Source organism: Staurois parvus, unplaced genomic scaffold, assembly GCF_062004578.1.
Source record: "Staurois parvus isolate SC_StPar_1 unplaced genomic scaffold, SC_StPar_1.0 ptg000022l, whole genome shotgun sequence".
In the NCBI taxonomy this organism is placed as follows: domain Eukaryota; kingdom Metazoa; phylum Chordata; class Amphibia; order Anura; family Ranidae; genus Staurois; species Staurois parvus.
The window spans coordinates 688,409-713,909 of NW_028317818.1; the positions used below are offsets into that span (position 1 = coordinate 688,409).

The 25,501-nt window shown below is 44.4% G+C and overlaps 1 protein-coding gene across 3 annotated transcripts in view; it reads right to left on the bottom strand.

Annotated features, from left to right (window-relative positions):
• KPNA7 (karyopherin subunit alpha 7) overlaps positions 1-25,501 on the bottom strand; it is a 132,374-nt gene that overhangs the window by 26,134 nt on the left and 80,739 nt on the right. For all 3 annotated transcript variants that reach the window (XM_089691486.1, XM_089691469.1, XM_089691478.1), the window contains exons 5-7: positions 25,074-25,342; positions 18,266-18,348; positions 17,038-17,301 (exon numbers count right to left, since the gene is read on the bottom strand). In XM_089691486.1, coding sequence (XP_089547612.1) covers positions 17,038-17,301; positions 18,266-18,348; positions 25,074-25,342 — 616 coding nt within the window. The remainder of the gene's footprint in view (positions 1-17,037; positions 17,302-18,265; positions 18,349-25,073; positions 25,343-25,501) is intronic.

The window sequence follows — 25,501 nt, forward strand, 5'->3', positions numbered from 1 at the left end:
AAGAAGCTGACATTCTATGTCAATCTGTACAATTTCCACAGGGGGGGGGGGGGGGGGGGAAACAGTAATTTTCTAAAAACTTGTGCTTAAGAAAAAAAAAACAAAAAACAAAAAACAAAAAAAACCTTCATTGCCTCAAATAGTTTGGGGTGTCCACTTTCCAAAAGGGGGTCATGGGGGGGGGGGTGTTATCCTGCCCAACACTAAAAGCTTCTGTCACATCACCCACTAACCACTTGAAGACCAGGCCTTAACACTTTTTTCCAATGAAAAATTACTTTAAAGCAGAGGCCCTAGAGAACAAAATGGTGGGTGCTGCAATGTTCTTATGTCTCAGTACTTGTACAGCGATTTTTTTCAATCTCAAATAATTTTTTGGGGAAAAAAAAAACCCACCTCAGTTCATGACTTAGTACCTCTGGTCACCTGGGGAGACACCAACAAAACCAGAAAAAGAAAAACAAAAAACCCACAATAGAAAAAGGGTGGTTAACTGGCGCCATCCTGAGACTCCTGGAAAAGGCATTACCGTAAGTGTAACTGCTTTTCCCCCTTCCAGTCTTTTAGGAAGCACCCTTGAGGATAAGCTAGCGCTTACCCCTAAGGTGGGACCACCACTTGCAAGACCTTGCGTCCAAAGGCCTGCTCCTTTACAGAGACCAGGTCAAGCCTGTAATGCTTAACAAAAAAAGGCGGTGTAATTGGACCAGGTAACTGCCTTACATACATCTGTCCCAGAGTTGCACCAACCAACTCTGCATACGTGGCTGCCATAGCCTGGGTGGCGTGAGCCATGATGCCTTCTAGACCCTCGGCCAGATATGAAACAAAGAAACTAAGTGTGTACTGTGACGGCATTTAATAGAAAGATAGGTAGTAACTCATCTTAGAATTTAAAAACAGGCTCATGGGTAAGAGGGTGAGAAGTCTAGCCAGATGTAGTGGTGTGTCTGATCCAGAGAGGAGATCGATTGAGTCAGTCAGCATGTGGCGCTGTGCATGTGCAACATGGATGGTAAGCCTGGTGGAATCTCCAAGGCGCCTGCCAGGCTCCACCATGCATGCTGCATATGCACAGCACCATCTGCTGGCAGAGTCTTCAAGATGTCCGGGATCAGCACATGTGGCGTCTGACGTCATCAAAATGTGACGCGTTTCTGAGCATGTGCAGGATGAGATGAGTCCATGCACGCTCTTCCACCAGGCTTACCATCCATGTTGCACATGTACAGCACCACCTGCTGACGGACTCAATTGATCTCCTCTCTGGATCAGATACAACTACATATGGCTACAGACGTCTCACCCTCTTATCCATGAGCCGGTTTTTAAATTCTAAGATGTGAGTTACTAATCTATGAAAATTCCTTCACATTACACACTTAAGAGGCGCTGTGTTATTGTTTCCCTTCTGCAGAGTTATGCTTCGCTCCTACGCAGCTTGCCCTTAGTGCCTACTGGACTACCTTCACCCCTGCCTATTTGGAGCTCAAACATACATGGACTGCCACACCATGCACCTGTTATCCCTTTTGTATTGCCTCGGCCAGATATGCCTGTCTAATTGCCAGTCTCAGCCAAGGTGCGTGTGTGTGTGTGTGTGGGGGGGGGGGTAAATCAGACTTCCTGATATCTTTATTCCGATCTAAATAATGAAGAAAATCTTTAGTCCTATTTAAATAATAAAGGAAATATCACATTAGATGTTAAAATGTATTCAATTTACTGTCAGTTTCTAATCCTTTATTTGATCAGTTCTTGGCCCCGATGAAATCAAGGCTATCTTTGGTAAGAAGGCTGGGTCCATCCTAAATGTTACCCTATCTGAAAAGGGGGCCCTGACTGATAGACCTTCCAATTCACTCTTTGCTGTGGTAATAGTAAACAGGAATATGGTCTTGAGGGTCAGAATTTTCAGGGAACCTGAATCCAAAGGCTCAAATGGGGAGCTTGTCAGTGCATTGAGCACGGTCATGTTCCACTTTGGAAATGGCTGCTCCCTTACTGGCTTTTGTCTGGTCAAGGACTTAAACCTCACCACCACCTCATCCCTGGCTAAGGGAGACTCGAGGAATACGCCAAGAGCTGGGACCTGGCATTTTAACGTACTCACCGCTAGCCCCTTGTTGGCCCCAGCCAGGACCGATGTTAAACTATGCACTTCCTAGGCACACCATCTGTTAAGTTTCCAGATCTTACATGTAGATTGAATGGATTTCTTCCTTTCTATTTAAGAGGGTGGACACTACCCTAGCCAAAAACCTTCCTCAGCAGCTGTTCTTCAGAAACCAGGCCACTACATTCCACCTGCCTACCTGGGGACATAGGACCGGACCCTGTGAGAAGATCCTCTCAGCATGGCAACATCCAAGGAGGATAAGTGGCCAAAGCCAGTCTATCAGGATTAGGTAAGTTCGCTCAGACTTGAATTTTCCTAGAACTGCCGGCAACAAGGACGGGGGGAAGGGGGGGTGTGAAGGTGTAACAGAGGAAAGTCCCACCGTTGTGTTAGTGCATCCACCACCAATGCGCTGTCCCAGTGGTTTAAGGAGAAAAATACCGGGACTTAGACCATTTTGTCGGGCCAGAATGCCAATGGATGGAGACCCCCACTTCCCAATGATGATCTGGTAAATCTCCAAACTGATCACACACTGAGATTCCCTCGGCTGCCTTCTGCTGAGAAAGTGCCACCTGGTTCGAATCCCCTTTCAGGGAAAGATAGGAAGGCTACATTGGCCTTGGCGAGCAGTTCCGAAGCAAGGGACCACAGAGTTCGGCTTCGTGTCCCTCCCGGTTTGTTGACATATGCCATGAAAGAGGATTTGTCCGAGAGCACCCACACGTGTTTTCCCCGCAGCTGCTCTTGGAAGGCCCAAAGGGCCCGTAACACTGCTTTCAGTTCCTTCCAGTTAAAGGATCTGCCCCCCCCCCTTCTGGTAGCCAAGAACCTTTCGCCACAAACCCCCTCCAGGTGCGCTCCCGTCCGTTATAACTTGATGATGGGAAAGACCTACAACAGCCCCTGAGCTAAATTGGTTGACCTCCTCCACCACCAGTTTTCTTTTCATCCCAGGGGTGGGGTACCTAAACCAATGAGTCTAGAGACTGACGGTGAGCCCAGACATCCAAAATGAACAGCTGGAGGGGCCGCAAATGTAGCCCTACCAACTGTACCGCAGGGATGGACTAGGTTAGTAGGCCTAACACCGACATGGATTCTCTTAGGGACACGGCCCAATTCCCTAGCAGCAGCTTGATTCCCGTCCTACTTCAGAAAACCTGCCTACCCCAGGAGAAAATTCTGAAGGGTGGAATATAGCTCGTAGCCCAGGTACACCATCCTTTGGGCAGGGACTAACTTCTACTTGGCCAAGTTTAGAAGCCAACCTAAAACACTTCAGGTGTCTCATCACCAAGGCCACGTCCTTTTTCTCTGAATCTGCAAACAGATTGTCCAGGTATGCCACCAGTGAGATTCCCCTTAGACAACAGGGCCTCTGCCATTTTTTTTGTGAAAATCCTGGGCAAGGAAGAAAGCCCAAAGAGCAAGGCTCAGAACTGCAGGTGAAGAAATCCCCTGAGGCCCTGCACTACCAACCTGAGGAATCTGAAAGGGTTCCGCAATTGGGACATGTACGTAGGCGTCCCTTAAGTCTATCGAAGACAAAGCAGTTGTGGGGGAGAAGAGACCTGACAAAATATGGAATCCATACAGAACCTCTTATTTTATGGACTCCTTCAAGGGTCTGAGGTTCAGAATGAGCCTGTACTTCCCTGAGGGCTTTCAGACCACAAAGCCATGGGAATAAACGCCCTCGCTGATCTCTGCAGGGAGAACCCTGACAACACTCTGCTCCTCTAATTCCTGCAAAGAGAGCAAGGCTGATGCCTTCTCTGTACATTTTGGCAGTTCTGTCAATAACAGCTTCTGCGGTGGCAGATTCAGAAATTCTAGGTGGTACCCCTTTCTCACTTTATCTAGGATAAAGGGATTGGAGGACATAGCTTCCCATTGTGGGAGGAAGACCCCCAATCTTCTTCCCTCTAGGGGAACAGTCATTGAGACTTTTGGGGCTGCTGAGGAGCCTGGGGGAAAAAAAAAAAAAAAAATACAAAAATCGCTCCTCTCCTGCCTCTTCCCTTCTGCTCCTCTAGCCTATTTTCCTGTACACTCTTCTGGGGGTGAAATCTCTTCCTTCCCTGCACCGGGGGCTTTAAGTGGGAAGGTCTCTTGTCAGTGGTGCGCTCCAACACAGAAGATCCACTGTGAACCAGGATGCCACAAAACTTAACTTTGAACACAGGTCTTAAGCCACAGGGCTCTGCAGGCCGAGTTATTCAGGGCTGCTGACTTTGCAGTCCTCACCAACTCTGCTGAGGCATCTGCAATATAACCAACCCTCTGTAATAAGATCTGGAAAGACTAGCATCTGATCTTTCGGGGAACCTGCAACATGGGCCTGTAGCTACATGAACGTGAGCTAGTATTCCATGTCCTGAGCTACTGCTGTAGTGGCCATGGCAGGCTTTAGGTTGGATAGTGTGAAATCCCACGACTCCATAAGGGAATCTGCCCTTCTGTCCATGGTGTCAGACAAGACCCCTATATCTTCAAAAGCAAGGTTAGTCTTTCTGGTTACCTGGGAGAGCACCACATCATGCTTGGGGCTCTTATTCCACAATGTGGATGAATCCTCGTCAAAGGAAAGGATTTAGTAAAGAATGGCTCTTTCCGGGTCCTGCCATTTCTTTATGGATTCTACTAGAACCTTGTGGACTGGGAAGACTACGCTTTTGTTCCCCCAGATACATCTGATCATGCAACATGAGGGGCTTCCTATCCTCCATCTCCAAGGTGGTATAAATGGCTCCCAGTAAGTCATCCACTTCCTCCAGAGATAACTTATGCCTAGGAGAGACTTCTAGACCCACTAGAGGGACCCTCCCGTCTAGAGTCTCCCTGAGTCCAGGGACAGTTCCTTTTTTTATCTCAGCCTTTGGACCCCCCGCCCCTATTGGTTGCTGGGGAAACCTGAAGGGCCACTGTCTGTCTATTGAGGGGGGAGGGGGTAAATGGAGGGAGCTCTGTCTAGGACAGAGAAGTGCTCTACAATGGACCTAAAAGAATCAAAGTGGCCGTCTGCTCCCTAACCTGACTTAACCAGGTCCCCCTGGGACGGGGCTTCCTCCTCAAGGCCCTCTATACAAGACCCACACAGCACTTTTGTCCAGGATGACTGACACCCCCTGGAGCTAGGGGCCAAACAGGTAGGGGGAAGAGGCTCCTCTGAGCCACCTACCTGAGATTGGCTGGTGCCGGCGTAACCTGTTCCTGGTGCCTCTGCTCCAGACACAGCCCATAATGGTGGTCCATGTGACCTGCCTCTGCAGGATGCATCAGCCCAACTCTGGTCCACACTTCACAGGATGCGGCTGGAAGCCGCGTCTCAGGAGGAAGCCCCACCCCTCGACCAGAAGCAACATCCCCCATTATCCTGCCTGGCAAAAGTTCACTACTGGCATAAATTGTGGAGAGGCGGTACCCCCTCCTCTGGGTCCCCCTGGACGGGTGAAATGCAGACATCCAGCATTCCTCTCCTCCCCAGGTGGGGGGCCGGGCACCAGGAGGTAAGGCACACCCCACCCCACTCTGACCCAAGAGGACTGACCGGTTCCCTACCTCTCTATTTGGATAGGTGGGGGGGGGGGGGGGAACAGCACACAGACCGCACCTGGACATACGCCGCCATCTTCCGGGCACAACACAGCCCCCTGGCCACCCTGGAAGGGCTTCCAAAACTGTCTCCCCACTGGAGGACACACCATTACTGAGGTCAGAGTCCACTTTAGTCTGGGTGGAGGTGGAGTTTCCTCGGGTGGAGGTGGAGTTTCCTCAGGTGGATAGGAACCAAGGTCTCTCAAGGGTGCTGTCCTGAAAGACTGGCAGGGGAAAACAATATATTGGCCATTTGTTTGGTATAGATATACTCGGTGTAACAATGTTTTTATATTTTAAACAAACATGACATACTTTAAAACTGCGCGTCCTGTGCAACTGCAACTACATAAAGGTTTAGATTTTCAAAGTGTTGCCTATGGATATTAAAGTGGTAACCTGTAAAGGCTTTTACAGGAGGTCTAGTGCTAGAATTACTGCCTTCGATCTGACAGTCACAGCAATACCTCACATGTATGGTGCAATCGCTGTTTACATACTGACATGGGACCAACACTTGCTTTCCTTTCCACACGAGCATGGGGGCACTTGAGGTTTTATTTTATATTCATGGATTTTATTTTCAGTCTTTTTTGGGATCACTTTTATTGGCATCACAGGGAACATAAAATATCCCATGTGACTGCAATAGACAGTGACGGGTACTCTTTAAAAAATTTGGGGTCCATTAGACTGTAGATCTCTCCTTTGCCCTTAAAGCATCAGATCACCCCAAGATCAGTGTGATCAGATACGCAACCCCCCCCAATTTAAAAATTAGATTTTATCCAGTGAAAAATTATGCAGTTTTTATCCAGCGAAACCAAACTGATGAAAAGCTTGTAGCTGCCAATCTTAGACTACAACCCTTGTGTTCTCCGATCAGCTCTATGGTCAGCCAGCGGAAATGCTGGATGCATTCTCAGGTTCCCCGATGGGATGGAACAGCACAAGAAAGCTGTGGAAGGCAGAGTGTGGTTTTTGTCTCCTCCCATTGCTTATAAAAGCAGTCCAGCAGCTAAAATAGCCACTAGGATTGCTTTTACATGAAAAAAAGAAAAAATATACGATAACAGAATGCCACCTGCAGACATCCTGGTATAGCCACTCAAAGCGCAGTGATTTACAATTACATCAATAAGTGGCTGGTTTTTGTAGGGCACATATGTTATGTTCTTTCATCCAGCCCACAGGCCCCATAAAAGAAATCAAAAAAGATATTAATCAAGGGTAGCAGTTACATTTGCCATTTCCACCTGAATTCCAGGTTGGGCAGTGAATGAGGGAAGTACAGGTGCTTCAGAATTTGTGGGCTGCCAATCGGGATTTGCAAGAAGGACACTATGGGCCTGTGTTCAAATTCTTGGTGGGTGCAGGATGCTTGCGCTAGCCCCCACACCAGCTTGTACTGTACTTATACATCACATTGCCAAGTAATACTGCAGTGCCGGTATGTAAAAAGACCAGGATGTACTAAGCCGCTGGTGCTTGCCAGTTCACCAAGAACATAGTGCGGCACTAGTACTGGCACTCTGATTATTTTGAGAATCTTGTGCACCTCATGGGAAAAAGCACTTGGCTGTCAGGGACTGCTTGAACCACTACGGGGGAAAAACACAAAAACAAAACAAACAAAAAAAAACAAAAAACACCCTGCTAGAGCTAGCAGGGATCAGGCCTGATTTTCCAAACACTGCCGTTTTGTATGCAATGTATCAAGTGAGAGTACTCAGACACTGGACTTGCAAGGGGGGTGCAGCCAGGTGTCAGGGCCGGATCAGCCAACACTGCATTTTTGGGGACACTATACTATTGTCGATGGAAGCATAGTTCTGATCTGATCAAAGATACGGATCTGTTCAGACAATACTAGCATTGGAAGTTTATAGTGTCTCAAAGTGTTCCCATCAAAGGGTTCCCATCAAAGGGTTAAATGTGATGGCAATGTAGTGGCGGATAATTGATCCTATCTGGGAGGGACACCAATGCCATCTGAAGTCACCCTCGACATCAATACAGTGATTTAAAAAAAAAAAAAAAAAACTAAATTGTACACTGTACCAATGACATTGGTGACAGGGCAGTGAAAGTGTTAACTGGGGGTGATAAGGGGGTTAACTGTGACCAGACTAGGTGTTTTTGGTGTAAAGTATGCTGCTTTTACTCACAGATTTCTCCTGGAGCCCTTTTTTGGTTCCAAAGAGAATATTGCATCATTTCCTGTGTGTGTTCTGTAAACACATGCACAGGATGATCTGATTTGGTACAACCGATCAGCAGGTCCAGGCCATAAATCTGCCTGGATCTGGTGTATGATCAGTACTGTACCGAATCAAAGCACTAGCAGGCATGCGCCATGGAACACACAATTGTGCACAGGGAGTCTACCCTGCAGCAGTGAACCTGCTATAGGGCAGACAACTGAATTTTTAAGCGGGCCTTACTGGCAGTACACTTGGAGTACTAAACAGTGGCTTCCAGAACATGCAGAACATGCTGAGAAATGCTGAAGGGGGGGGAACCACATCAAGGACAAAATATTTGTAAAGTGTTAAAGGCCCAGATCACAAATGTTCCTACAAAATTTTTTTGAATGAATACAGATCACCTGAACATTAGAGGGATTCAAGTTGGCAATCTCCATACGGTCATCACCTATGCATATGACTCACTCCATTGGCACACCCAGACATTTCCACCCTAAACTGCACCTCAGCAGTCACAACATACAGGGAACTTTCAATTTTTACATTACATTACCAGAAATAAAGGCATAACTATTAAAATAAATGGCACAACAAAGACACAAAGCCAACTATCCTTTCATGACTATTCAAACAGCTGTCTGGTCACAGCCTGTGTAAAACATGTTGTTACCTTAAGATCACAAGGGACTGGAGAAATGCCCGAGAGTAGATTGTACCACATTGCCTTCCAACACACTTCATTGGTGAAGACAAAACCACAAAGAACTAAACTTTAATCTCCTTGTCACAATACTTGCACAAATAGCCAATACTTATTTGCTACAAAAAAAAAAAAACCCTAATCCCCTCTCCCAGTTAGAACATGGAACAATTCTCATCCTGTAAATCCTCAAGTTCAAATATTCAATACGGACGCTGCAATGCCTAAAATGTGCAATCTCCTTGCATCATTTTTGCCTTCCCACACCTTTGAAAGTCCTTCCCAACCAACAGAGCAACGGTTCCACAGAAGCACGGAGTTAAACGAAAATTTTTACTAGCTCCATAAAAAAGGCTCAGACTCAAAATCCCATACCACTTTATACTACTGGAAAGACTACACCCTGTCAGATGTAGTCCCCTGTCGGACCAATTTTATTCTCCCTTCACACAACCCCCCCTTCCCTTATTCTTAACCATCTTGCCTCATTTTCCGCTGACCACCCCCTCCCACCTGGGAAATTGATTGGGGCCCTGACCACCTTCTCCTAACCCCTTTTTCTATTTCAATGGTTTTTATTAAATTTTAAAACCGTATAAACAGAGGCAATACTCCTGACCCTTTTTAACCCACAATATTCCCCTCCCCCACCAAACCCCAAAGAATCCATCGGTCTAATTCTCACAACCAATAATCATCCAATGTTTACGCCATCCCAAATTAACTTTATATAAGCATTCCAGCAAGTCATCCTATGCTGTTGTACACCCTTGGAACAAATTCGACCACAACTTATGTCTTACACCACATGCTGCCTCTTATCCAGACTGAAAACTTTGGATGGGCAAATTACAATCTGGAGGGAAGTACTGGAACATACCATGGGATAACCCCCAGGCATTGGTGGTCATGTGAAAACATTAAACCACTGGATTGAAGCAGCACAGTTGCTTAGTGGTTAGCATTGGTGCCTGGCTTGTATTCTGGTCAGAACACAATGCACATGTGGTTTGCTTATTCTGTGTGGGGGTGGCTTTCCTTCCACATAAGACCTGCTAGCAGGTACATTTGTGCCTTTCCAAATTAGCCTACTTGAACGAATGTGACTGAAGAGTAAAGTGTTGGTGCTATAGATATTGGTAACAAACCCAGGTGAATGAGAATATGTATGCATATCTCATGGTCATAGTGTTGATATATTTTTTCCGCTGGTACCTGAATTAAAGCTTGTTCATTTGCCCTGCTGTATATTCTACAAAAGATCACAGAATTGCAGTTTGGGAGTTAAAGGTTCTCAAATCACAGCCATCCCGAAGGTGAAGACAAAACAGAATTGTGGTAATCAAGGCCCCAGTGGTGATAATTCCTGTAAATAGGAAAAGTTCTTGATTTTTGGAGGGCTCATGAATAATTCCTTTTAGTTTTCAATGGTTTTTATTGAATGGTTTTACAAAAGGGGAAAAAAACAAAAAAAATAAGTAAAACAAACAATATCAATGAACAATGTTCTATCGTATGTACAGATAGAATCATCAAAACAACAAATTCTGCCTCAACAATTGGCAGTAAAGACAAGACATACATCACAGCCAATTCAGAAGGTAAAGTATATCTCGCCTTGCCAGCATATAATACAATGCAGAGCAGTACAAAAAGAGTAAAAAGAACAAAGGAAAGAGTAGAAGGGAAAATACAGATGGTCAATAAGGCACAGAGGTAGTGGATCCACGGGTTCCATGTGTTAATCGAATGTCTGAGTTATTGTGTAGGATACAGAGGAGTTTGTCAATCATGATCCAGTTAAGTTTATTTTTAGCATAATCAAGTAGAGTGACAGATTGCCTCCAGTGTCCAGCTATAGCAATTCTCTCTGCCAGAAACAGGAAATTTATGGGATTTCTTGGGAACATTATCTGGAAATTTATGAAAGAGCGCCGTCTCCGGGGATCTGCAAATATTTATACCCATCATTGAGTTTACCAAATTGAACATTCGAATACAAAATCTAGTTACAAGCAGGTATTGCCACCAAATGTGAAACAGTGGCCCAACCTAGACGCAACGCCAGAAACACATTGCAGAGGCAGACTGATGCATCTTTGCAGTCTAGGTAGGTACCAGATACCATCTCAACAAAGTTTTAGAATGAGCTTAAATTAAAGTAGTATGGATAGAAATTTTAGACAATGCCAAGGAGATATCTTACCAATACGATAATTCATAATTGACAGCTAAATCTTTTTCTCAATGTTCCATGCAAGGGAGTTTGCAATAGATGCTCTCCTCACTGACCCAAATTGTAGAGACCCCAGCCTCTTGGGGAATCCCTATTCCTGCAAGGGTTCAAAAGTGGTGAGCAAAAAGGCCACTCGTCCAATAAAGCGAGCTTCGTGCAGAGAAATTAGACAATCTGATTGTATCAAAAGATTTCAGTAGTAGGCATATGTAACTTCCTTTAAAAGAGTGCAGAGAATGTATACAAGCCCCATTAAGATAGTCTATCCGCAACAAGCCCTTATTGATCCACCATTGAAAAAGGGGCCAGTGTTAATCCAGGCACAAATTCAGGGTTGCAAAAAAATAAATAAAAATGTCTGAGCAATAGGCATATGTGGTGATGCTAGTGACTTACCCTGTCCCAAACTGCCAAGAATGACAAAAGTGGGGCACAATTTAGGACGTAATAGACTAAGACAAAGTAGCACCCCAATAGCCAAAGGATGACAGGAAAGCTTCTACAGAAACCCAATGGGGAGCATGCCCCCCCCCCCCCCCCCCCAACCATGGTATGAGCTCGTTGGGCAGTCTGCGCAGCTTGGCAGTACACGTGGAGATTAGGAAGGCCAATACCACCCCACAACCTAGAAGCATACAATGTCTTTTGGTTCATCCAAGGCGGTTTGTTATTCCAAATAAAATGAACCTCAGCTTGTAGAAGCCGCAAGTCTCGTCATGGAATTGCTGTTAGGTCCGGAAGTAATCTAGTAATTGAGGCAGAAATGTCATTTTGATGGAGAGGACTACCAAACCAGGACAAGGAATAGTCAGCCCAAAAGGAGATTGGCCCTAAGTGTTTTAAAAAAGGGAGGGTAATTAGCCTGATAAAGTGTCGCGATGGAATTGGTAAGGTGTACTCCTAAGTAGGGTAAAGATTTATTCACCCATTGAAAATCGTAGGAAGTTTTAAAGCTGCTGTTCAGCAGATATGGGTAAAGAAACATTAAGGGTAGTCGTTAATTGGGAATTAAGGGACAGCCTGGAAAGAGCAGAGGATTGGCGTAATGCTAATAAATTTGGAATAGTTACCAAAAGGAGAATTACATAAAAAGGTCAATCGGCAAATAGGGCACATTTATGTTTTTGTTGGCCACAATGGATGCCATGGATCTGGGGATGAGACCAAATTGCCATAGCCAACGCAAAAAGCAGCAGGAAAGTGGAGAGCCCTGTCTAGTCCCTCTGCAGATAGGGAACGCTGAGGATTTGTAGCCTTTGATGGAGACTTGGGCCGAGGGATTAGCACAGGGGTGGGCAAACGTTTTGACTTGAGGGCCGCAATGGGTTCATATATTGGACCCGGGGGCCGGACCAAGAGTAGATGAATGATGTGTATGTGTCATCCATAGTAAGTATAGTAATATTCCCCCATAGTAAGCATAGTAATTAATCCCCCATAGAGTAATTCATCCCCCATAGAGTAATTCAGTCCCCCATAGTAATTCAGTCCCCCATAGTAATTCAGTCCCCAAGTCCCCCCTGTGTCAATTCACTTACCTTTGCTCCGCGCGTTCCTCTCGCCGTGTTCCCGGGCCGTTCCGGTGTAGCATGAAAATCTGTCTCCTATGAGGATCTGTCCCCCTCGACGTATCTGCGCATGTGCCAGTTTCAGGCATTAGCAGCCGATCGGCGATCTCCGGCACATGCGCAGACACGTCGAGGGGGACAGATCCTCATAGGAGACAGATTTTCATGCTACACCGGTCTTCAGGGCGGAATGTGAGAGGAGCCTAGCTCCGCGGGCCGGATTAAAAGGTCCGCCGGGCCGTAGTTTGCCCATTGCTGGATTAGCATATAGCGAATGTAAGAGCAAGAAACATTGGGCTAAAGCTAAACGCCTGCAGGGTAGTAAATAAATATTTCCACATCAGACTATCGAAGGCCTTATGAAGGTCCAGAGAAAGAAGCAAGTGTGTCCTAGAGAGGAGCATCCCAATTGGAACGGGCAGCTGAAAGGGTAATAGATCTACGAATCTGGTCCAAAGTTTGACGACCAGATAAATCCAGACATCTTTATAAATATATTGTGCCAGAAAGGAGTTAAGGAGTACAGCTAGGAGTTTCGTTAATTTTCAGGTCGCAATTAATGAAAATCGGGCAATGATTATGAAAATCAGTGGAATCTATTGGGTTTAAGAATGACATTAATACATGCCTTACTCTCATCTAAAGGGACCACACCCTCCTGCAATGAAATACAGTGTCAAATGAGTAAGTACATGTTCACAAAAAGATTAATACTGGTTGTGGAGGCAGTCAGGGCCCAGGGATTGGTGAGGCAGTCAGGGCCCAGGGATTTATGTAACTGTAGAAATGTAATAACTTTTAGGAGCTCCTCAGAAGTAATGGGTAGTTCCATAAGCTCTTTATGGGCTTCAGTAAGGGAAGTGATAGGCAAGGACTCTAAAAAGGATCGACTAGAAGAGGGTGCTGTTGGCCATGGTGGACCATATAGAAAAGCATAAAAAAAAAAAAATTCATAAAAACTCCCGAAGGATCTTGCTTGATAGTACCGCCCTGTCTGCCAGAGTTTAGGTAGTGCTGAATGAGTAAATTTGGGGATAAGCTTATGTGCAAGAGAACCCGGTCTATCCCTCCATGTGAAATATCGGATTTATCAAACGCAGTTTCTCCGCCTTTGTGGTGAAGCAAAGGTTAAGCTCCAGCCGAGCATGTTCCACCTTAGTTAAAAGATCTGAGGTCTGGGCAATTTTATGTTGGGCAGCCAACTATTCATATTCTCTAGATTTGGTAGAATCAACTTTTTTCGCTGGATTTATTTTTTTTTAAATTCTGCAACAGGATTCATCACTTAAGGACTTTTTAATAGCCAGTGTGGTTTAACCATTTTAACCAGCAAATTAGAGCATTAAAAGTATAGGGTTGTGGTCCGACCAAGGTGTTGATATAATTTTAGCTGAACGTAACTTGGCGATCATGTCCGAGGGGGGAGGAAAACATGGTCTATACGAGAATAAATGACTGAGCCCTTGAAAAGTGGGAGTAGTCTCTAGAGGGGAGAATGGCCTCCCTACATGTGTTAATAAGGTCATAGCAATATAAAAGACTTAGAAGGAAATTGAAGTTTAATTACATGGGATTTAGCGAGTATATGGTTTAAAGCCAGATTGGAGTCCCCTGCTAAAATCACATCGCCCTCTAGTTCTTTAAAACAGACTTTAAAAGAGAATGGAAAAAAAAAGGCCACCTGGTTCATATTGAGGGCATAGTAAATAAGACCCCATATTACCACCTAAAATGACCCTTTACCAGAAGGTATCATCCCTCCCTATCCCTTAGAACTTGAGTTTCAGTAAATGATAGAGTTTGAGAAAAAAAAAAAAAAAAAAAAAAAAGGAGGAGAGGGGTGGCACTCTGCTTTATAGGTATTGGCAAAAAAAAAAAAAGTCAGAAAATCCCTATGATTATATCTGGGAGTAAAGGAAGGGGCAAAATGAATTTCCTGTAGGCCACTATATGTGATCCCAGAGACTTCTAACGGGAGAATATTTTGAGTCGCTTAGAAAGGGAGCCCAACCCTTGGACTTTATGAGACGGCAAAATTGGATCATGGCAGAACATTAGTTTTTGGGTAGAGATGGGAAGCAAGTGGCGAGGTCACTATCAAACTCACCCATCCACAGAGTCAATTATCCCGAGGCAGGACAAAAATTTCCAGGCTGACCCTCAGACAAGTAAAAAAAGTTAGGAAATAGGGGAAAAAAAAAACATTATAAAGGAACCAAGGATGCCAAGGCCAAAGAAAGGTCCGCATCCAACAGAAGATTGATTAACAATATGCAACGTAATAACAAAAATACCAATATCCTAGGTCAAGGACCGAAAGTCTCCACAATGTCAAACAATGGGGAGAGTCTTAACTAGGGAGCGTGCATAGACTTTTCCCGACACCCCAGAGTCCACATGCAACATCCCCAAAACTTTTAAAGCCACCAGAGCTTTTTACCAAAATATATAAACAAGAATCATAAACCAGTTTGCGCACAGAGGCCAATTCCCCACAGTGGGGCCACTGAGAGGCCTCCGGTAGAATTTAAACATTAATAAACCAAATCTTTAAGGCACCTGGTGTGGCGTTACTGCAGCGGATTTCTTCCTGGAGGCTGGAGACCACAGAGGTGCTAGTGTGTGTGTGTGGGGGGGGCCCTTAGGTTTAGGCAGGTTCAGGGAAGAGGGACCAAGATAAAACCCAAATTCAACAGAATTCTTTCCCCCTCAGAGAACGTAGAGAAGGAGTAAGATTTGCCATTATAAAGAAATTGCAGACGAAACAGATAGTTCCATCAATAGTGAATATCCCTCTGGATCAACGGTGAGAGTAGTGGTTTGAAGGCCCTTCTGTTTTGGATGTAGCCTGAGAGATGTCTGCAAAGACTAATCTGGTATCCATCAATTTCTAGATCTGGATGTTCCCTAGCATAACATCACTGACAGACCCTGAAAAAATGAGGCTTCACTATTTTGTCCCGAGGAGGGTCGTCCGGCCACAAAGCCCTGTCGATTTGATCTATTTGCAAATGAATGTCATCGTCGGAACCGCTGCATGGATGGAGTGGGCAATGGGTTCAATATAATTTACCCTTTCAGGGAGCCCTCTAATTCTGAAATTGCCCCGCTTGGCACACGTCTCCAGATCATCTATTTTATTGTAAGTCTCATTTAAACGATCCTGTAAGTCGGCAATCATGATAGATTTTTGAGACACTCTGGACTATCAACTTTAGAGATTCAATTTTCTTGAGGCGATCACCCAATTGAGGCCAATTTAGTGGTAGCTTTATCAAATTCCCACTGCAATAAAATCAGCAAAACGTGCAATAAGTATGGAATCCCCGGAATAATGTGGAGGTGCAGGAGGAAGGGCAAGAGAGGCCTCTAGATCATCATATGCGGCATTGTGGCTGCTTGTTTGACTAATAAAAATATCCACCATTTCCCTGTCTTGTAGGTAGGAAGATTGGGAATCATGGCCCGGAGAGAGGCTTGCAGCCTGCGAGGGAGACCTGGGAGGACTAGAAAGAGCCAGGAGGTGCAGAAGAATCACTTACATGAGCCATGGCTGCAGAGGAGCGGTCATCCTGGGTCAGATGGAGAAGGTGCAGTCCCTTGCGAGCACCACTGTGATCCTGCAGTAGCAGAAGAGGCCTTGGAGCTTAGAGCCATCTTGCCTCCCCTGCCAGCTTTAAATGCAGTGCGGGGTCCGCCCACGGACCTTCCGGCCGGTCGGGTGGGCATGGAGAGAGCCCCCACCGTCTTAGCCAGGGGCTCGAGTGTGCCTTGGGTGCAGGTGACCTGGGGCCGATAAAGTTCGCCCTTGAAGCGCTGGGATCATGCGGAGCAGTCAGCAGGATATCCGCTCCAGCCACTTCTCTATTAGTCCTTTTACCACACACAGGCCATTCTACCTGGGTCACTGATCAAAGGTTCTCAACTGTTTTAGTGAAATGAAACTTAAAATGTTTTTCCTAAAATGTTTTTATCTGCCAATCTGTACTCCACTAGGGCATAATCAGTTTTCTTTAACTTTCAAAAAGGGGTACCACAAAAGGGAAAAAAAAAAAAAAAAAAGTCACTAGCCAGATTGAGCCACACAATTAAAATAAAATAGGGTACTAGATTATGCAGCCATACAAGCCACAACTGCTTAAAAAGCCACATGGGAGGCCATCGCCTTTACTAGACCTGGCAGGACTCAGGATGTGTTCCTTTGCTGCATTCAATTCTAGTAAATCAAGGCACTTACAATATACATAGATGCCACATGTTTATACTTAATCTTCAGTACAAAATTGCTGCAATAACATCCAAACACTCACTCAGATGGCTTTTCAGCAAAAATTTTACATTCTGGCAGATTTTTAGGGTACTGTTGTACAGCCAAATGCATACATTGGGCAGTTGTATAGTGCTATTTAGTGCCTTTATTTCCACTTTAACATTGATATTGAAATATAATTTTCAGACACCCAAGAACAAAGTTTTTAATCAGTCATCTGCCATGAAATTTGCACTTCACTACACTGTACTAAACAGAAAAACACAAAAGCAGTTTGTGGCCATCAGAACTAGTGGCATATGTAAACAGTCCTGGCTAGGGTCTAAAGATTACTTACCAGTATGTTAAGTTCTTGGCTGTGCATTAGTTTCACTATTTGGTCTACAACTCCTGCTGACACAACAACATCAATCCTATCATTTGCACCATCTGTGAGATAGGACATTGCCCAACATGTATCAGACAAGAGATCTTTGTCCTCATGGTAGAGAAGCTGTGTTAGCACTGGCAACATTTGCTTAACAGCCTTAATGGGTGGGTAGGGGTTTTTATTGCGACAAAGGTTCGACAGGGTCCATGTAATGTTCCGGAGAAAACCAATCTAAAAAAATATACAAAAAAAAAATCTGCATAATTGCATGTTTAAAACAAAAAGGAATTTAATGCATAGATCAGCTTGGCATGAAGCAGGAACTTTTGGGCTGAATTCAATCATTTTCCTATAAACCGTGATTTTATATAGCATATAAGTGAAGGAAATTAACAGTTTAAAGTTTCAAAATGCCCAGTACAAAAATTCTGCAATTTTATATGTCAAGTCCTAAAATCTCTAGACCCCTTTAAAATTTAAACTTAACCTTTCGTAAATTCCCCTCAACCTATATCGAGATGCAAGCTGATAAAAAAGGAGGATATGAAAGATTAATGCCCATTACCAATATCATGGAATATTGGCTAGCTGAGCACTTCCATTGTGAAATGCATAGGATTCTGTTGCAGCTATGATGTACTTACCAAGAGAAAACGATCTGCAATTTCTTTGTACACGTTTTTGGCAACTCACAATGACATCTAAAGCCTGCCCAATTGCTTTTACTGGAAAGTACAGTACTGTGCAGACAGAAATGAAACTCTCCATCCTTATGGGCCATGCCATGTCAGACAGCAGTTCCAGCAGCAGCAACATTATAGGTCATTATAAATGTAGCAATTTAACTTTATGAATTGATTTTTTTCAACTGCTAGTAAGGTAGCAGCAATATTTGGCCCTTCCAAGTGTTAAATAAGCAAATATCAAAATTATACAAAATTGCTATTGCTATAAAATGGTCAGTGAGATCTGCAGCCAGCCCATTTGGCAAGCACGTCCACTGACCGCTCAGAAAGCAAAGACCATTTTGGCAGCCAATGCGATAAGTTCAAAAAACCAAATTACATTTTGTTTAGAGAGAATGCCAAGTCAGTCTGGCTACCAAGGCAAACATTCACCAACTACTAGAGCTCACCAACAGCAATACAATAGAAGCTTTCAAAAAAGTTGAAAAAAAAGCAAGAAAATTATGTACCGGTGTCTGTGGTGTTACCAATGCTAAAAGTGGTGAAACCACATTACAGCTGATCAGTATGTCTCTGTAGATTGGACCATCACCTGGAAAGAAAATTTACATGGTTTTTAAATCAAATACCAAAGTTTGTCAGCATTACACTATACTACAGTGTCAGACAACTGATTCACAACTACACTGCCATAGATGCTGGGATTTGTAATGTCACAGCAGTGGAGATCCACTCATTACACTTCACTACAGTTTGTAAAGGCACTAAAAAAAACACAAAAAACACAAAAACCCCCACACACCTATGCTCCAGCATCCTCACAGGCTGAGACCTCACACCTTTAATCACATGCCTGTGGCCTTAAAGCCAGGTGTAAGAACTGGAGTCCCCTACCTGAGAAGCACTGTGCCCTGGTTCCAGGGCCCAGAGCTTTTTATGGTAACTGAAGATTAGAGATGGTGTGTATACACCATTTAATGTGTTTTTGTGTGCTAAAACAGTCGCACACAGTCAACATTGAGTTTAGTTTTTTTTTTTTTTTAAACAGCAATTTGTGGAAGATTGGGTAAAAAGATGCACCAGTAAATAGTGTAAATTGTACGGCTTGTAATGTTCAGGGTAAACAAGATCCCAGTTATTTTACAAGGACTCATTGAATATGCAGCTAATACTGCCAACGTTACCTCTATATTTGATTCCTTTAATACATTTTATTTACCTCCAAGGGTTGATATACATTTTCTGCTCAGCATACCTACTAATCAGTACCAAAGTTGTCCAAAATTACTAGAGTGGGGCTTATGTGCAATAAGGTTCAATACAGATTTTAATTTAGAGGATAGGGCATTGACCATTTTATAGATGAGCTGTAACCTATGAGACCCCTAGTAGATGTTCAAGATTATAGAAGAAATTGGGTTTACATCTTTTAGGATTATTTTGGTACAGCATTAAAACCTCACTTGCCAGGTTGCTTGAAAGAGAACCTTTGCATACATCTTTCTAGCTACAAGCTTCTTACTGAAAAGCAGAGTCTCAATCACCTTCTCAGAGCACCCTCTTTAAGGATCTCCCTCTCAAGAGCCAGGCAAAAAAGTTCCAGATTCTGGTATAGGACTGGCCCCTGCAAGAGTAGATCCCACCTGACTGGAAGACGTTGTAGGGCAGACACCGACCACCTCTTTAAAAAGGTGACAAACCAGGCTCATCTTGGCCACTATAGGGCCAGCAAAATCAAGCAATCGCTTGACCGGCTCAACTTCTGCAGTACTCTAGGAGGGGGGAAAAAAATGCATATGCCAGACCAAAGTCCCAGTCTTGGGACAAAGCGTCCACCCGCCCTGACCCCTGTTCCAGGGTCAGAGAAAAACACCTGTTTCTCCTGCAGGCAAAAAGGTCTATTTTCGGGTTGCCAAGAACTTAAGTTAGCTAAAAAAAGAAAAACAAAAAAAAAAAAAAAGGAAGAAGACCTTGGCGTTTAGTTCCCACTCCCCCTGACAGATCAACTGTCAGCTGAGAATTTGCTTCTGTGTTGGTAAACCCCTTTATGTGGACCGCCAACACAGACAGGACCCCGTTCTCTGCCCATTCCAGAACCTCCTGGGCAAGGTCCAAGAGCTTCCAGGATCTGGTGCCCCCATGATTCAGGTATTCCACCATTGACATTGTCTGACAGAACCTGGACTTAAATTTCCCAAAATCCTGTCCTCGAAGGTCTTCAAAGCCTGACCCATGGCAAGAAGCTCCCTGTAATTGGAAGTCTCCCTTAGGAGTGGCTCCCATGAGTCCTGGGCTTGCTGGTCCACTATGTGGGTCCCCCAGCCCCAAGCTCTGGCGTCAGTCACCCTGACTGGGTCCCACTGCACCCAAGGTCTCCCACCAGATTGTCCAACCTTAGCCACCATCTCAGCAAAGTCCTTACACTATGAAAATCAAAACTCTTCCGTACAGTGTCTCCCTCTTCCTGTCCCAAGAGGAAAGCAGGGAAAATTAAGTTCCCTGCAATGTAAAATTTCACCCACTCAACAGCCAGGATACAGGCTGTCATGAGTCCTAGGACTCACAAATTGCCTCCTAGAACACACTGATAATCTTACCAACCCAGAGACCACTCCCACTACAGTCTGTCTTTCCTTGGGGTAAGAAGAGCCTCTGGACTCAAGTCCAGGACATCACCTAAGAACACCTTTGTCTGGGATGCAGTTAATGAGGACTTCTCCCGATTGACAATCCATCCCAGGGTGTAAATCACCCTTTTTAAGTCTCTTGAGAATTTATGTGAGTGGCTGTAGATAAACAAGTAGTTTAGGTATGGAGGTGAAGGTGAACAACCACCTCAGCAAGGGCTTTGGTAAATCTTCTCGGACTGGCTGCCAGCCCAAAACTGCCAATGTTTGACCTAGTCTTGTGAGGATGGCAAACAATGCGGAACGGTGTTCCACAGAAACAGGGAATGTGGAGGTAGGCATCCCTGGAGGTCCACAGTGGCCATAAAGACACACTTGAGCAGGTGTTTGTATACACTGTAGATACTTTCCATACGGACCTTTTTGTCCGCAGGAACCTGTTTAACCTTCATAGGTTTAGGATAAAGGATAATTTTCCAGCGTGTTTTGGGACCACAAAAATGTGAGACAGCTGCTCCACTGGGACAATTACCTCTTGCGCTGCTAGCCCTGACCAGTCCCAGGAGACCCCCAGCTTTGAGTTTGAGGGGTGGGGGGGGGGGCTAGGCAAACACCAATACCCCTCCCTTAGTTGCAGGATGTACAGGCTCTCTGAAATCTTCCTCCACTGCGGGAGGAACCTGGGCAGCCTCTCTCACACCCCGAGATGGTCATTTGGGTGTCCTTACTGGTGGGTTTTGGGCCAGCAAAAAAGGGAAGTCCCTTTTGTCTGCCCTTGTTAACCAATTTCATGGTCAGGTCCTTCCTGGGTCTGTTGGCTCTGATTGGGGGGAGGAGGAAAAAAAAAACAAAAAAAAAAAAAAACAAAAAACCACCACACTTCTTCCCCCTATCTTTTAGTCCCGACAGGGAGCCTTTCCCCCCTCAGCCGACCTGGATAACACCAGGTCCAACCCTGAACCAAAACAGCAAGGAGACCTCAAAGGCCAGGCCACAAAGTTGGGATCTGGAAGTCTGATCCCCTTCCCAAGCTCTGACCCAAAACTGCCCTCCTAGCTGAAGAACTGACTGACTCAGCATCTGCCAAGTAGGCGACTGCCTTACTTACCTCTTCAAGAAACCAACACCTTTCTGAGTCTCCCCCTTTTTCTTGGTACCCCACAAGACATTGTTTATCATTATGCATCCACATGCTATGATGGGGCCATTGTGGTTGCATTGGTGTCCCAGGCTCTATGTAACTGTCTCAGACCTACGGTCCTCATCTGCTCTCCAATGTTACCCGCGTCCTCAAAGGACAGGTCTGACTTTTTAGATGCTTGTGATAAAAGCATCCGATTTTGGAATTATGAAGAACTTCTCTTCAAAAGGCTATTGCAGTTTCCAGGTTTTGGGTTTTAGAACCTTTCAGGGTCCTTCCATTCTGTCAAATATCCCTGAGGGTTTGATGCATGGGCAACACCCTAGACTGAGGGCTGACGCCTGAGTTGAAGGATGTGGGATGTCTTCAGAGGTATAGATGGCCCTCAGGAGACCCTCCATATTCTCTACCGAAAATGGGTCTCTACCTGGTCTGGATTCCTCACTAGCCTCAAAAGTACTCCCCCTTTAAGGAACTTTGATCCAAAACATCTGCCTCCTCCAGTTCTTACTCAGTAAACAGGAAGGTCCCAAATTTATCCCACCCCCCCACAACGAAGGGTTCCGGTCCCCAAAGCACCAGAACACCCTTACCCTGTTTTCCCAGCCTTAAAGGTAATAAAACAAAGGTTCTGCTGCACAGGAAAAACAATGAGGGTAAGAGTGGGGAATTTAAACGCTGTCTTTTTGATTGTGTTTCCTCTCAGGTGGAGCTAGTAATTTCTCAGGTGTGCCATCCTGGAAGAGGACTGGGGAAAAAAAAAAAAAACCCAAATTCTAGATTTTTATTGTACCAGTAATAGCATTGCAATGGGGGTTTTTTTCTCTGCAAACCATGTTTGCAGGTTTTATACAAGAAATGCTTTCAACAAACCTGGGACCTAGACAAAAATGGAAGCCAGGTTCTAGTCTGTTGTAGGTATAAGAAAATACTTCTCTTTATGCATAACAAGATATTCCTACTGGTGGTCACTGCCATTAGAGTTATATGACTGCTACATAACCCCAGGGTCTTAATCAGATACAGTGTGGGTTGCAGTGTTAAAATTGGTGCATATCAGTTTTTATTCTGTAAAGAAAGCTTTCAGAAATAGTGGTAAGTTTATTTTTCCACAACAAAAATGAGTATAAAAGTAAACAAAAGAGAGAAACCGAAATCTTTTTTTCAAGATTGCTTTTTGCCTTCAAAAACCACATTTCTTCTAGGTACACTTGCACACAATTTTGGAAGGCACTCAGCAGGTAGGCTGTTCCAGGCATCTTGAAGAGCTAACCAGCTCTTCTGTGGACATAGGCTCTCTCAAATCCTTCTGTCTCTTCATGTAATTCCAGACAGACTATGTTGAAATCAGGGCTCTGTCTAGGACTCCTTGTTCTTAAAGCTGTTCTCCAATCTCCCACCCCAAAATACACGGTAGCTGCTGACATATGGATACTTGCCTGTCCAGGGATTCAGCACTGTCTTCACCCAAGCCAATTCTTCAATAGGCTTCAGGTCCACACCCCAGCTTTGCAGCTTCACATCTTTCCCGCAGAGCTTTGTGAATGGTCCCCCAGTCTCCTGGGACCTGTGATGCATCCCAAAAGGCTGCGAGGAAAGGCCGTTGATGAACTTCTGCTCAGATCGTGGAGGTGATCTGACCGGAAGTGGGAGCAGGTACCTGTCAAAACCGGTACCCACTCCCCCCCGCAAAACATTACAATTCTTAGAGGATGGGGGTGCTGCAGACAAACGGAACTTCCTTTTGTGAAGTTCCACTTCAATGACATTGGCTATATGTTTTAGGGTCCTGCTGCACAATAAATCTGGGACCAATCACACATCTCCATGATGGTATGGCATGGCGAAGGATCCCCAAGCTGCCCCACAATTGCAAGGAACCTCCACCATGCTTCACTGTTGCCTGCAATGAGACACTTATTGTAACACTCTCCACCCTTTGTGAACAAGCTGCCTCCAGCTCAGCCAAGTATTTCTAATTTGACTGAGTTCAGAGAACCTGCTGCCAGTTCCTATGTTTTTATGTATAGTTGGGTCACTTAGCCTTGTTCCCACATTGGCAGTATAGCTTTCTGGCCAGGATTCTTCTATGAAGACCACTTCTATCCAGACTTCTCCAGACAGTAAATGGGTAAATCTGGGCCTTACTGGTTTGTGCTGATGGTACTGCTGGACATCTTCGCTGTTGAAAGGAAGCATGTGTCTTCTGCTGCCTCAAGTTTCCTTGGCCAACCACTGCATCTACAGTCTTCAATGTTGCCTAATCAATGGTGGTGACCTCAATGCTGAAAAATACAGGCAGATAATTGTCTAACATGCCATACCATAAGGGAGGCGTGCGATTGGCCCCAATTTTATTCTTCAGCAGGACAATGACCCCAAAACATACAATCAATATCATTAAGAACCATCTTCAGCGTAAAGGAGTGCTAAAAAGGGATGGTTTAGCCCCCACTGAGCCCTGATCTCAACAGAGTATCTGGGACTACATGGAGGCAGAAGGATTTGAGGCAACCTACATCCACAGAAGATCTGGGGTTAGTTCTCCAAGATGTTTGAACAACCTGCTGAGTTCCTTCAAAAAACTGCAAGCAAGTGTACCTGGAAGAAATGATGCAGTTTTGAAGGCAAAGGGTAGTCACACAAAATATGGATTTTATTTGCATTTCTCTTCTGTTAAAAATAAAAATTAACAAAATGAGAACAAAACAAAAACAAAAACCAACACACCATAAACTATTAAACACTTCTATTTTGGAAAGCGCTTAATTCACAGCATATTTTCAAACCTGTCTGAAACATTTGCACCTCACTGTATGTCCATAGAAAGATCTACCAGGTCTTGTGTTAAGTTTTGATTATTTTGTCAATAAAGTATTGAGAGCCATTGCATTGTGCCTTCCTTCAGTATGCACTCTAATCAGCTGAATACTTTGTATCGGGTAATGCATTCACATACATTTGCTTATGGGTATGTATAAAGATATATGTATGGACATGTGTATGCATTTGTACTATTAAGAGGACAGTTTTTTTGATTATATCTTGAAGCTGCACTGTGGAAAAAGCAGTGTGATAATATATCTACACTCTGTTGTAGTACAGAGGGAGAGTGCTGCAATCATGAGAATCTTCCTATGGGAAGTAAAGACTACAGAGGCTAGATTGGATTGTGAAGAGATTTATTGAATTGCTACTACTTGACAGTTTGGGAAGCGCTGGGTTTTCTATAAGTTTGATTGGAATGCAGCCAGCAAATACACTATCCCAAGCATTACTGAGGAACAGCACAAATCACCATAGTTTTTTTTAAACGATCGCTTTAATAGCAATCCTCATCTTACAGGAAAAAAAAATAGCCCTTTTCCAATACATTTGGGTACTTGCCATTTACATTGTGCTGTGTAAAGTGAGTTCATAATGTATGGAAAAAAAAAAAAAAAAAACATTTAAAACCAAAATCTAGTTCTGCAATCAAAGAGAAGGCACACCACTACACCAAAATAGATTTCCAGAGCCTTCCGGGAAGGCAAGGAGTGGTAAACTTACCAGCAATGTTCCCAAGTGCCCAAACTGCTTGTTCACTTATTTGCGCATGTGGGGATGAGATCAGAGATATAAAGGATGGAATAGCATTCGCATCTACCACAGCTTTAGTCTGGTCTGAGGTGCCAGATGCAATATTAGTAAGAGCCCAAGCTGCTTCAAACTGCAAGACGCTGTTATCATGATAACTCAGGAACTCCACCAGCTTTGGTATAAGTCCAGCCTCAATTATATCATTTAGGGGAGGATTCCGCTCACGAGACAACATTTTCCTGCAAGTCGAAATATGAAGTTAGACACTAGACAGACATTCTTCTAGCACTAATTTTTATCCCTCTTAAGCAGGCCATAGACTATGCCTTTTTCTTTCCTGCAACACAGTCAGATAGTGGAATCCCTCCCACAAAAGGTATTGTGTTCTCCTGGTTGGT